At 39.3% G+C, this 13,439-nt stretch overlaps 1 protein-coding gene across 6 annotated transcripts in view; it reads right to left on the reverse strand.

Moving 5' to 3' along the window:
* Window positions 1-13,439, reverse strand: part of dph6 (diphthamine biosynthesis 6) — a 321,719-nt gene that overhangs the window by 120,096 nt on the left and 188,184 nt on the right. The window contains exon 13 of one of the 6 annotated variants that reach the window (XM_072569029.1): window positions 5,830-8,552. The exons of the other annotated variants lie outside the window; for them this stretch is intronic. Coding sequence (XP_072425130.1) covers window positions 8,541-8,552 — 12 coding nt within the window. The 3' untranslated portion in view covers window positions 5,830-8,540. Of the gene's footprint in view, window positions 1-5,829; window positions 8,553-13,439 lie in introns of those variants that run through there. 6 annotated transcript variants of the gene reach the window in all.

The raw sequence follows: 13,439 nt of genomic DNA on the forward strand, positions 1-13,439 counted from the left end.
TTTTCAAAATTTTCAGGACATTCTCCTTCTTAACATCAATCTGTTCAAGCATATCAGCCTGTTTCATGCTGTCCTCACAAACAACAAGGTCCCTCTCAGTAGTGGATGCAGAAGCAAAGACCTCCCCTACCTCCTCTGACTCTCGGCTTAAGTTCCCTTCACCAACCCTGATCAGCCCTACCCTCACTCAGGCCATTCTCTTGTTCCTTACATACATGTGGAATGCCTTAGGGTTTTACTTAATCCTACCCGCAAAAACATTTTCATGCTCCTTTCAACCTCTCATAAGTCCATTCTTCAGTTACTTCCTGGCTACCTTGTAACCCTTTAGAGCCCTGTCTTATCCTTGCGTCCTCAACCTTAAGTAAGTTTGCTACTTCCTCTTGACCAGATGTTCCACGTCCCTTGTCACCCAAGTTTCCTTCACCTTACCATTCCTTCCTTGCCTCACTGGCACAAAGCTATCTACCACTATCAGCAAGTGCTGCCTAAACAATTTCACATTTCTATCATGCAGTTTCATGAGAACATCTGCTCCTAATTTTGGCATCCCAGCTCCTACCTAATAGCATTGTAATTCCCCCTCCACCAATTAAATACTTTCCTATACCATCTGCTCCTATCTCTCTCCATTGACTATAGTAAAGGTCAGGGATCACTGAAATGCACTCCCACAGAGATCTGACAATTGGCTTGATTCGTTGACAAGAACGAAATGCAATATGGCCTCCACTCTAGTCAGCATATTGGGAATGACCTCCACTCTATCAACATATTGAGTCAGGAATCCTTCCTAGACACACCTGACAAAAACTGCTCCATCCAAGCTACAGAGGAACCTTAATTCGATTATCTGAATTTTGGATTATCCGAACAAGATCGCAAGGGCCCAATGCATGGCAAAACTATGTTATTACATTCGATTAACGGAACGAAATAGTCCCCGCCTGTGGCCTTCAGATAATCAAGGTTCCTCTATATTTGAACTAAGGAGGTTCGAATCAATATTAGCAAGGTTAAAGTCATCCATGGCAACAACCCTGTTACGTCTGCACCTTTTGAAAATCTGCCTCTCAATCTGCTCCTCTGTGTCTCTATTGCTATTGAGGGATGCATAGAAAACTCCCAATAAAGTAACTGCTCCTTTCCTAATTCTGACTTCCACCCGTACTGAGACTTTCGACAAACCCTCCTCAACGACCTCCCTTTCTGCAGCTGTGATACTATCCCTGATTAGCAATGCCATTTCTCCATCTCTTTTACCACCCCGCCCCCCCATCATTCCTTTTGAAACATCTAAACCCTAAATCTAAATCAACGGATCAAATCTAAGTTTTGCACTCCTATCACATCCAATCATGAAGAATGATGGATAATTAAACAACTCACTGGAAGAGGAGGCTCTACAAATATACTCATCCTAAACAATGGTTGGGGACGGGTGGGTGTCAAAGGAAGCATTCCAGAGCAAAACAGGAGGGTGAAGCATTTGCACCAAATTTCAGTTAGAAGTGCTAAGATGATCCATCTTGACCTCATTCAGGGGTCACAGGATCACAGTCTTCAGCCAATTCACCCCACATGATATCAAGAAATGACTCCAGGCACTGAATATTGTGAAGGCTATGAGGCCTGACAATAGTATTGAAGATTTATGCATTAGAACTTGATTTTTGCATTAAACTCATCCAATGCATCTCTAACACTGGCATCTACCTTACAATGTGGGAACAATCCAACCTGGACAATTAGCATCCTATTCTTGATCATCAGCAATATGATGGAAAAGGCCATCAATACTGCTATCTGGTAACACTTGCTGAACAATTATCTGCTCATAATGCTTGGTTTGATTTCTGCCTGGGCCACTCAGCTCCTGACCTGATTACAGCCTTGGTTCAAATATGGACTAAAGAGCTGAAGTCCAGAGGTAAGGCGACAGTGATAGCCCTCAATATCAAGGCAGTATTAATCTTAATCCAATTGACATCAAGGAGCCCTAACAATGCTTTAAATAATGAGTATTGTGGAAAACCTTCCACTGTTTGGATTCAAATCTAGAAAACAGGAAGATGGTTGTGGCTGTTGGAGGCTGGTCATCTCAGCTCCAGGACATCTCTGCAGGAGTTCCTCAGGATAGTGTCCTGGGCCCAACCACCTTCAACTATTCCATCAGTGATCTTCTCTCCATCTTAAGGTCAGAAGTGGAGATGTTTGCTGATGATTGCACAGTGTTCATCACCGTTCACAACTCCTCATACACTAAAGCTGTCAATACCCAAATGCCACAAGACCTGGAGAATATCAAAGCTCAGGCTGACAGGTGGCATGAAAACATTTGTGCCACACTATTGCTAAGCAATGACTGTCTCCAAAAAAAAGTGAATCTAATTCATCACATCATGTCATTCAATGGTGTTACCATCACTGAAACCTTAACTGTCAACATTCTGATTACTGGCAACATTACCATTGACCAGAAACTGAACTGGACTAGCATTGTCAGAAGCCAGGAATCCTGCAGCATGTAACTGACCTCCTAACTCCCCAAAGTCTCCCATTGTTTTGTGAAATGGCCATCAACAAAACAGGAATGTGATGGAATACCCCTCACTGACTGGATGAGTGCAGCTCCAACAACACTCAAGATACGTGACACCAGCAGAAACCTTCACAAGAACTAGACAAGGAACTTTGTGGAGGAAAGTGAATTTACCACTTTAAAAACATTACCATTTTAACAAGGTATTCAGTCAGCAATTAAAACAGTATTACAAAAAGAGACTGTAGCAGTAACAGAGCAAGCTCAGCACTGCAAAATTAAAACTTCATCAAGAAGCTTGTAAGAGGTGCAAGTGTGTAGGTGCGAGGAAGAGAAAAAATCTAACTGCACTTAGGAAAAGATAAAAGATGTAACAAAGGAGATTCTATAGGGAGCAATCTCACGGGAGACTGGTTAGCAAGCTTAGATCACATGGAATACAGGGACAACTAGCTATTTGGATGCAGAACTGGCTCGAAGGTAGGAGACAGAGGGTAGTGGTGGAGGGTTGCTTTTCAGACTGGAGACCTGTGACCAGTGGAGTGCCACAAGGATCGGTGCTGAGTCCACTGCTTTTCGTCATTTATATAAATGATTTGATGTGAATATAGGAGGTCTGGTTAGTAAGTTTGCGGAGGACACCAAAATTGGAGGTGTAGTGGACAGCAAAGAAGGTTACCTTACAGTACAATGGGATCTTGATCAGATGGGCCAATGGGCTGACGAGTGGCAGATGCGTTTAATTTGGATAGGTTTGAGGTGCTGCATTTTGAAAGGGCAAATCAGGACAGGACTTATACACTTAATGGGAAGATCCTGGGGAGTGTTGCTGAATAAAGAGTGCTTGGAGTGCCGGTTCATAGTTCCTTGAATGTGGAGTTGCAGGTTGACAGGATAGTGAAGGAGGTGTTTGGAACGCTTTTCTTTATGGATTATTTCTTCAGTGCGTTAAGTGTAGGAGTTAGGCAGTCGTGTTACGGCTGTACAGGAAATTAGTTAGGCTACTTTTGGAATACTGCGTGCAATTCTGGTCTCCCTCCTCTTGGAAGGATGTTATGAAATTTGAAAAGGTTCAGAAAAGATTTGCAAGCACGTTGCCAGGGTTGGAGGGTTTGAGCTATAGGGAGAGGCTGAATAGGCTGGGGCTGTTTTCCCTGGAGCATTGGAAGCTGAGGGGTGACCTTATAGAGGTTTGTAAAATCATGGGGGGGCATGGATAACGTAAACAGACGAAGTCCTTTGCCTGGGGTGGGGGAGTCCAGAACTAGACGGCAAAGGTTAAAGGTGAGAGGGGAAAGATTTAAAAGCGACCTAAGGGGCAGCTTTTTCACACAGTGGGTGGTGTGCATACGGAATGAGCTGCCAGAGGACATAGGGGAGGCTGGTACAATTACAACATTTAAAAGGCATTTGATTGGGTGTATGAATAGGAAGGTTTGAGAAGGATATGGGCCAAGTGCGGGCAAATGGGACAAGATTTACCTAGGATATCTGGTCAGCATGGACGGGTTGGATTGAACGGTCTGTTTCTGTGCTGTACATCTCTACGGCTCTCAGGTCAGGAATGTGATGGAATACACCCCACCTCCCATTTGAGCATTGCTCCAACAACACTCAAAAAGCTTAACAACATCCACAGCAGTGAAGCACACTTGATTGTGCATGTGATGCCAATCATTTACTCCCTCCACCAATGCACAGGAGATGCAGTGTACTCCGTTTATATGATTCACTGCAAAGGTTCACCAAAGCTCCTTGTATAGTAACTTCCACGCCCATGAAACGCCACTGCTTATAAATTTAGATAAATTTGAGGTGCTGCATTTTGAAAAGGCAAATCAGGACAGGACTTATACACTTAATGGGAAGATCCTGGGGAGTGCTGCTGAATAAAGAGTGCTTGGAGGGCCTTTGGAACTGAATTTGGGTGGTGTTAATGTTCATTATGAGAGGTGAAAACTCTCTTTTGCACTCCTTTGACTTCACTTTCTGTAAGGTAACCTTCTTTGCTGTCCACTACACCTCCAATTTTGGTGTCATCTGCAAACTTACTAACCAGACCTCCTATAAATGTTGTAATTGTACCAGCCTCCCCTACGTCCTCTGGCTATTCAATATCCTGATCAGAAATTATATCCCTGTTCCTTTACTGTCTCTTGGTCAATCTCTTGGATCACCTCTCCCTCAGGATTCTGAGTATAATTATACCACAAGGACTACAATGGCTCATGAAGGTAACTCAACATCACCTTCTAAAGGCGAAAGTAAGGACTGCAGATGCTGGAAATTAGAGTCCTTATTACAGTGGTGCTGGAAAAGCACAGAAGGTCAGGCAGCATCTGAGGAGTAGGAAAATCGATGTTTCAGGCAAAAGCCCTTCATCAGAACTGAAGGCAGGGAGCCTTCCCATTTATCTCTCCACCCTTGAGGCTCCCTGCCTTCAGTCCTGATGAAGGGCTTTTGCCTGAAGCGTCGATTTTCCTACTCCTCAGATGCTGCCTGACCTGCTGTGCTTTTCCAGCACCACTCTAATCTAGACCACCTTCTAAAGGACAATTAGAGATGGGCAATAAATGCAGGCCCAGTTAGCAAAGCCCACAGTCCCTGCACAAATAAGTAATGGAAGAAGGATCCAGTTGTGAAGTTGGATATCATTAGGGTATCAAAATAGAACAAGGTCCAGAAAGTGAAGTCAAGGGAGTGCAAAAGAGAGTTTTCACCTCTCATAATGAACATTAACACCACCCAAATTCAGTTCCAAAGGCATAGCTGCAAGGTACAGGGTCAAAAAAATGTAATTTATGCCAGGGTTGCAGGCTTAGGAAGATTACACAATTTACTGAAGCTGGTCAACAGCTTATTTAGGTTAAATCCAGTGAGACTCTTGCAGGATTTTTAAAAAAGTTAGGAGAAATGAAAGATTTAAATAGACGGAAATTTAGAATCACCAGAAAACGTTATTTAACAATTTGCATACTAGGAAGTGCTTGGTATTTTAGACAGGGAAAGTTGGGAAAATGTCTATTTTGCTTGGGAAGAAATGAGAAAACTCCATCTTGACTGAAGGCGAGCAACCCTGAAAAAGGCAGGAAGCTACACTCCCGGTGCTAAAAATGGCAGAAATATTCTAACACAAAAGGGAAAGCCAATACACAGATATCATATAACAAACAGAATTTGAAAGCTTAAATATAATGAATCACTAGAGAATAGCCGTTACACAATTTAAAACTTTGCATCGTAATTTAATTCAGAATTACAAGTTTTTTTTTACAAAAAGACTGGAAAACAAAAAAAGGTCTGCACAGTCCTTCAAACTCTAAAGTTACCAAACTTAAAACAGGATGCTGAATACAAGAATACAAGCTTAATGAGCAGCATATTACAAGTGGTATCGAGTTTATAGACTTAAAACAGTTTTACAGCAATAATTATTAATAATCACGTTAAGGAGGAATGAAAGGAGAAATGACCGGCACTGTCAGGGCTCCGAACCAATACAAAAGTATTCCACATCTATCAGAATGTAGGTCACTTCGAGAAGATATGCAAAAGTAGGACATGTTTGCAGAACTGCAAACAAGGGGAGTACACACTCCAACAATTCAATATGGGTGAGAAACCTTGTTTAGAACATTTAACTGAGATACTCACAAGGAAAATTTGATCCAATGATCCAGCCTTTGCAGAACCTGGTTACAAAAAGGAACATCCCGGTAACTTCAAGCTTGATAAGGAGACGGGTATTTAAATCCCAACATTACAGTTGGGAAACCAACATCATAAAATCGAAAGGTTGGCATCAATAATGGTGACCACAAAGATGACCTGGTGGAATCTTCTGGTGACTGTGGTGGTGGTGTGTCTGGAGGCAGGAAGGTGATTTAAATAGGTGGGGGCTGGGGATCCTTGGACCTTAGGATGTTGGGTGCTCTGCCATAACCTTTGAGGCAGTGCTGCTGATTGTGACCTGTCAGGATTGCTACATCCAGGACCTGATTTTAGAGAAGGGCCACTGTTACCCTCTAAACGCCTATTTGGAGGAAGACATGGCAAGAATTGCTGTAAAACATCAGGTTGCGTGCCTTGCCAACTTGTCAGCAATTCCATTATATCCTGAATTCCATCAACCTTCAAATTCTAATATATCCCGAATCTCATCTTGCCCTGAGTCCCACTATATCCTGATTCCCATCACACCATGCATCCATCAGGGTTAACAGATTTTATACAGTAATGGTGATCTTATTTATTCAGCACTATTGCATTTGATTGAAAACAAAACTCATAGGAAACTTCTAAATGCTTATTGAACTACATTGCAATGATCTCGGAACTGATATTTTTCAAAAACATTATCGAATTCTTTTTCAGAATATTTTTTGCCCCATATTCAGGTACATTGCTGAATAACCTGAAATGTATCAGCATCACTGTACATCAATGGCACTCAATTCATTCCAGATAGGGAATTTAAATCATTCATCATACCTGCATTCTAATGCCATCACGTAAAACAGAATTATTCTAATATGGCTGCTCTAACTTCACATGTATTTTTGTGCTGTAACTGCCATAGTGTTGTTTTTGTATCATTTCGATTAAGATGGTGCAAGTTGCAATTTTAAGCATGCGATTACAACTATCTGAGGCCTATATTAATCAGTACCGAAGAGTATTTTATAAAATGGCTTTTCTCCAGACACATAACAGATTAATTAAAGGACACTTCAGACATAATTGTCCAAAATTTTCCACCTGAAAATCCTTGCTACTGAATTATTTTAATACAAGAAACGTCCTGATAACATTCTGCATCAAAGGGTTTACATTTACAGACTTGATACATGTAGAAGAAAAGTAGCATTATTAAGTAGAAAATGTTGATAGCTGAAAATGACTTCTGCAATGCCGGTATTTCAGAATTCCCAATCCTTCTACGGATACTGTTAATTTCGAGATGAAGACGACTTGACTTTCAGAGGTTGTATTGAATTGGATGATTTTATCTGGCACAACATAGTGCGATAATTGAGTTGGAAAAAGGGGGGAGGGAGATGAAAATAAGACAATATTCTAACTCCTAATTGTGAACTAGTAAAGTATCTGCATATTGGAAGATTTGGGGCTAAGGGTGGGTCAATTTCAGCTCTGACCTTCTACAGCAAATGATGGACACCAGTTTACCAATTCATTCCAGACTCCCAGACTTCCACAGTACAAATGTTCATTCAATTGACCTATTGCTGAAGGGAGGGAAAAAAATTACAACTAGGAGGGTAATTACATCAGAAGGAGCAAGTGAATAGTATAGATGAAATCCCTTTGCAATCACTGAAAATTACCTTTTGAATTCTGACTCATGAACTGGAGTCATAAATTAGGGTCAATTTAGCTTTTATCAAAGTTTCACTTACATTTTGGTGCCTTCATTCTGTTAACAATTGGCCAGTTGGTTCATAACATCAAAGTAACATTGCGATTACTGAAGGGAAATAATAATTCATACATTGCACTGAAAGCTAATTCTTTCATATTAATTCTTTCATATTAATTCATCATTATCACAGTGATGATGATAATTTATAAATCGAACAGCTGCTAAATGTCCAATCTTTGTTACGTTACTGCATTATATGCCTGATACAAAAAGTTACCAAAGTACCACTTTTGCCATATGTGTCTTGTCAAGGTCCTTTCTTCAGAGTGCAAATCTCCTCAATGGGATGGGACCTTATGCCACTCCAATGGCTGTCTAACAGTTAAGTATGATAGCCTAATCTCTCCTTTTGTACAAAAACCGGCCGTCCCAACAGTATAACACATAGCAGATTTTTATTTGGTTCAGGACTATGATGTTGGGGAATTAAATAAGGTTCTTATTCCACTCCATGTTGGGAGCAGTCCTCAGATACTGAATTTGCATGGATGGTCCACAAGTCACACTTGCCACTTTACTAAGGCAGCAGGCAGGCACTCAAAGCTGGAAGGTCCTTCATCATGAAAGAACCTACAGCCAGACGTTAGAGATAAGGGACACAAAGAAAATACTTTTAAAAAATAAGAACATAAGAAATAGAAGCAGGAGTAGAATGCATAACCATTTGACTCTGTTCTACCATTTAATATGATCTTCAACTCTTTTTGATACAATTCTTTTTTTAACCTGTTCCCTTATGATATCCCTCCAGTTACCAAAAATCTGCCTGTCTCAGTGATGGATACTGCAACTCTCGGAGGCAGGGATTTCCAAAATTAATTTCCAAATTAAGATTCACAACATGTGGAATAAAGATGTTTCCCCTTATCCCAGCCTGAAATGATCATTGCTGTAACAGGAGACTGTGTCTTCATGTTCTAGATTCACCTCTCGGTATGTATTTTGTCAAGTTCCTTCGGAATCCTGCGTGCTTCAATCGAAATACCTCTTGATTCTCAAGTTTGGAGGATCTTCAGATTCCTTCTTAAGACTTCTAAACATTTTTGACTTCCACTGTGGCAAAGTAGGCAGGGAAGGGTATTCTCAAAATGTTCCAGGGATATTGTCTCACTTAGTCTGGTGACCCTCCCATACTTAATTTCCAGACAGCTGTCACTTTCTACCTGTTGTGGGGTCCCAAATTGTTCAGTTAATCTCTGACCAGTGGTCTTAATTGGTTTTGTAATTCATTAAAAAGTTATCCAAAACATGGGGGCAAGGACCTCAGCCCTTCCTCAAAATAGCTGAGGTGCAGATTCGTGCCAGCACAATGGCAGCTAGCAGCAAGGAATTACATCTTCATTCTCATCCCCTTCAGTCTCAGACCATGTACAGCCATTGTGGTAAACAGCTAGTCACTAGATAAGAAATATGAGTCGCACTATGTCCTGCTCCACCATTCAATAAGATCACAATTAGTCTTAAATTGACTTCTACTCCACTTTCCTGACTGCAGAAAGCTACAGACCAGAGGGACTCATGCATGAATCACAAAAAACTAGCACTGAAGTATAGCAGGTGATAGCGAAGGCAAATAGAATAATGGCCTTTATTTCAAAGGGAATGGAGTACAATAGTAGGGAGGTTTTGCTGAAACAAAACTAGACAGTAGTCAGAGCACAGCTGGAATACTGTGAACAGTTTTAGGCCCTTTACCTCAGGGAAGACGTACTGGTATTAGAGGCAGTTCAGGAATGATTTGCTAGGCTGATACTAGACTTGGAGGGAGTGTCTTATGAGGAGAGGTTGGAAGTTTACCTGTTGGAATTTAGAAGAATATGATCTTATTGAAACATATAGAATTCTTATGGAACTTGACAGGGTAGATGTGGAGAGATTGTGTTCCCCTTGGGAGAGTATAGGATCAGACAGCATAATTTCAGAATAAGAGGCTGTATATATGAAAAGAGAGTAGTGAATTATGGAATTCTTTACTGCAAAGGCCTGTCGAGGCTGAGTCCTTAAGCCATATTCAAGGCTGAGATACATGGATTTTTAATCAGTAAGGGAATTAAAAAGTTGTAGGGAAAAGGCAGGAAAGTGAAGTTCAGGATAATCAAATCAGCCATTATGTCATTGAAAAGTGGAGCAGATCCAGTGGGCTGAATGATCTACTCCTGCTGTTATATCTCATGGTTCTGCCTGTTGCCATAATATTCACATCCCAAAGATGTAAAATCTATCTAACTCAGACTTGAATATTCAGTGACCCAGCTTCCAGAGCTCCCTAAGGTAGAGAATTCTGAAGACTTGTGATCCTGAGAGAATAAATTCTTTTCATCCATCTCTTAAATGGCATATCCATTATTCCAAAACTGTCCCTAGTTTTAGAATCCAACCCTGCCAAACCTACTCAGTTTCAATAAAAAAGATATGAGAGTTTATATGCATGTATGAACAGATTCAAGAACAGCTTCTTCTCCACTGTTATCACTTTTGAATGGTCCTCATTAATGTTAATTTGGATCTCTCACCACACCTCTCGGCAGCTGTAACATTGTATCCAGCACTCTGTTCTGTTACCCTAATGTTCTTGTATAATTCAATCTGCCCATAAAGCACGTAAAACAGCACTTTCCACTGTTCCTCGGTATATGCGTCAGTAATAAGTCAAATTTAATGAAAGATCACTTCTCATTTTTTCAAACTCCAATTAGTATAGGCTCAATCAATGAAACCCATTGTCATAAGTCAATCCTTTCAACTCTGGAATCAGAAGCTTTTCCCAATATAATTATATCCCTCCTTAAACAAGAAGACCAGAATTCTGCAAAATACTCTAAGCATTGCCACCAAATGCCCTGTACAATGTAGCTTCCCAACTGTATTAAAGGCCAGCAGACTAATTGCATCCTAATTATCTGCTGGACCTACAAGCAAACTGTTTACGTTTAATATGAGAGAATATCCACATCCCTCCATATAGCATCATCCTGCAATCTCTCTCTGCATTGAAATAATCATTTCTTTACTTGTCTTTCTACTAAAACAGATTACCTCAATTCTTCCCTAGTTTGTCTCTTTGTGTAATCCTCCTATTTCCAATTTTTGTACTGTCAAAAAATTTGGCTTCAAAACACCAAGTTCTTTCATTCAGATCACTAGTATCAATTGGAAACAATTGAGACCACAGCATTGTCCTCTTTGGAATCTAAATGATCATACTGCACCAATCTGAAATTTATCCTTTTCTTTCAAATGATTATTCTCTCTCCATGCTAATATACTACACCTTGAGCTTTTAACTTGAGCACTAACCTTTTATGTGGCACCTTACTGGAATACATTTTGGAAATCCAAATATACTACATCTTAATAGATCCCCTTTATCAATTCTGCTCATTATATTTTTAAAGAATAATAATTTTTTTCAAGTGCAGTATTCCTTTTATAAAATCATAGTGATTAGTTTGATTATTATGATTTTCTAAATATTTACTAGTGCTTCCTTATTAATGGATTTCAGCATTATCCAACGACAGGTATTAGGCCAAGTAGGGGATAGTTTCTTGCTTTCTATCTCCCTCCTCTTTAAATAGGGACAATAAATTTCTGATTTTCTACTTTCCAGAATCTAGGGAATTTTGGAGGATTCTTAGCAATACATCATTTATCTCTGCAGTCACTTTTTTTAAGCCTATAGAAGGTAAGCCATTTGAGTTGTTCTTTCTTAATGGAATAAATCATGGTTGAGAATTCTTTTTTTATTGAAACACCTCCTTAAACGTCTGCCAGATTTTATCGACTGTCATGTTTTTTAATATATTTTTCACAGTCCATTTTAGCCAACTCTACCTGAACGCCACTGAAATGATCTTTATTTAAGATTAGGACACTAGTTTCAGCCTTTCGCTTGTCACCTACAAACTAAATTTGAAATTCCAACACCAATTTATGATCACTCTTCCCGGAGGTTCCTTTACCATCTGATCATTAATTAACCCCACTTCATTACACATTGTCAAGTCTAAAAATGTTTGTACTCTGGTAAATTTCACAAACATTAACCAAAGAAATATATTCTTCATCTCAAATATGTTCTATGAACTTCTCCCTCATGATCATCTTTGCCAATTTGGTTTGTTCAATTTATATGAAGATTAAAAATAAACCATCCATTGCAATTGTAGGACAAGATTCCTTTAATATTTGAATTATACTCTGTTCTACAATGTATCTATTTCCACCAAACATATTTCTCTTGTTATGTCTTTGTTCTACCCAAACTGATTCTATATCTTGATTTTCTGGTAGAAGACAATTTCTTACAACTGTACTGACCTCACTCTTTATTAACTTCCATTTCCTTCCTGTCTATTCTTACAAAATATGGAGTATCTTTGCTTATTTACTTCCCAAACTTGGTTACCTTGTTACTACTTCTCTATAATGGCTACGAGATCATACTTCTTTATTACTAATTGTACCATCAATTAACTTGTTAGAAATGCTGTATTTCTTTTATTCATTCATGGTATGTGGGCATTGCTGGCTAGGCAGCATTTATTGCCCAGAGAGCAGTAGAGGGTCAACCACATTGTTGCAGGTCGAGAGTCACATGTAGGCCAGACCAGGTAAGGATGGCAGACTTGTTTCCTAAGGACATTAGTGAACCAGATGGGTTAGCAATGGATTTATAGTAGACATTAGATTCTTAATTCCAGATATTGATTGAATTCAAATTCCACCATCTGCCATGGTGGGATTTGAACCCGAATCCCCAGAACATTATCTGAGTCTTTGGATTAACAGTCCATCGATAATACTACTAGGCTCTCTGTACTTTCAGACAAAGAGCCTTTCGTCTTTTTATGAGTTTTCTCTACTGTAACCTAACTGCTGATGCCCACTTGTGTTTGTATACAATATCCTTACTGCAAGATAAAGGGTTACATGGTATTTACAAAACTTAATATATCTTGACTCAGTTTCATTTCACCAATTATCAGTTGGATAATTGTTATCATTCAAAACTGAAACAGAGCATTGCTTGTACCAAAAAATCTCTCAAATCCTTACAATGAAATATGCTGGCAAATTACAGTAAAACTTGATGAGACAGTTATAAATAATAATAATTACTATTTATTTCAACACAAATTCACAAAATCACATGGAGGAAGGTTTTCGGCGCATTGTGGGTATGCTGGCTCTTTGAAAGTGTTGTCTAATTAGTCCCATTCCTGGTTAGTTCCCAATAGCCCTGACATTTTTTTCTTTTAAGTATGTATTCAATAACTAACTGTATACTTCCCTAATTTTGGGAATTCTATCATTCATAAATATCCATGAAATTCCAGACATAATGTAATAAATACTTAAACAATTAAATTGAAAAAAGAAATTATGCAGTACACAATATTTCATTACAATTTGCTATTCTTTTATTTTGTAGCAATTATCCAGATGAAATCCAGA

This window comes from Chiloscyllium punctatum, chromosome 4 (assembly GCF_047496795.1).
Source record: "Chiloscyllium punctatum isolate Juve2018m chromosome 4, sChiPun1.3, whole genome shotgun sequence".
Taxonomy (NCBI): Eukaryota; Metazoa; Chordata; class Chondrichthyes; order Orectolobiformes; family Hemiscylliidae; genus Chiloscyllium; species Chiloscyllium punctatum.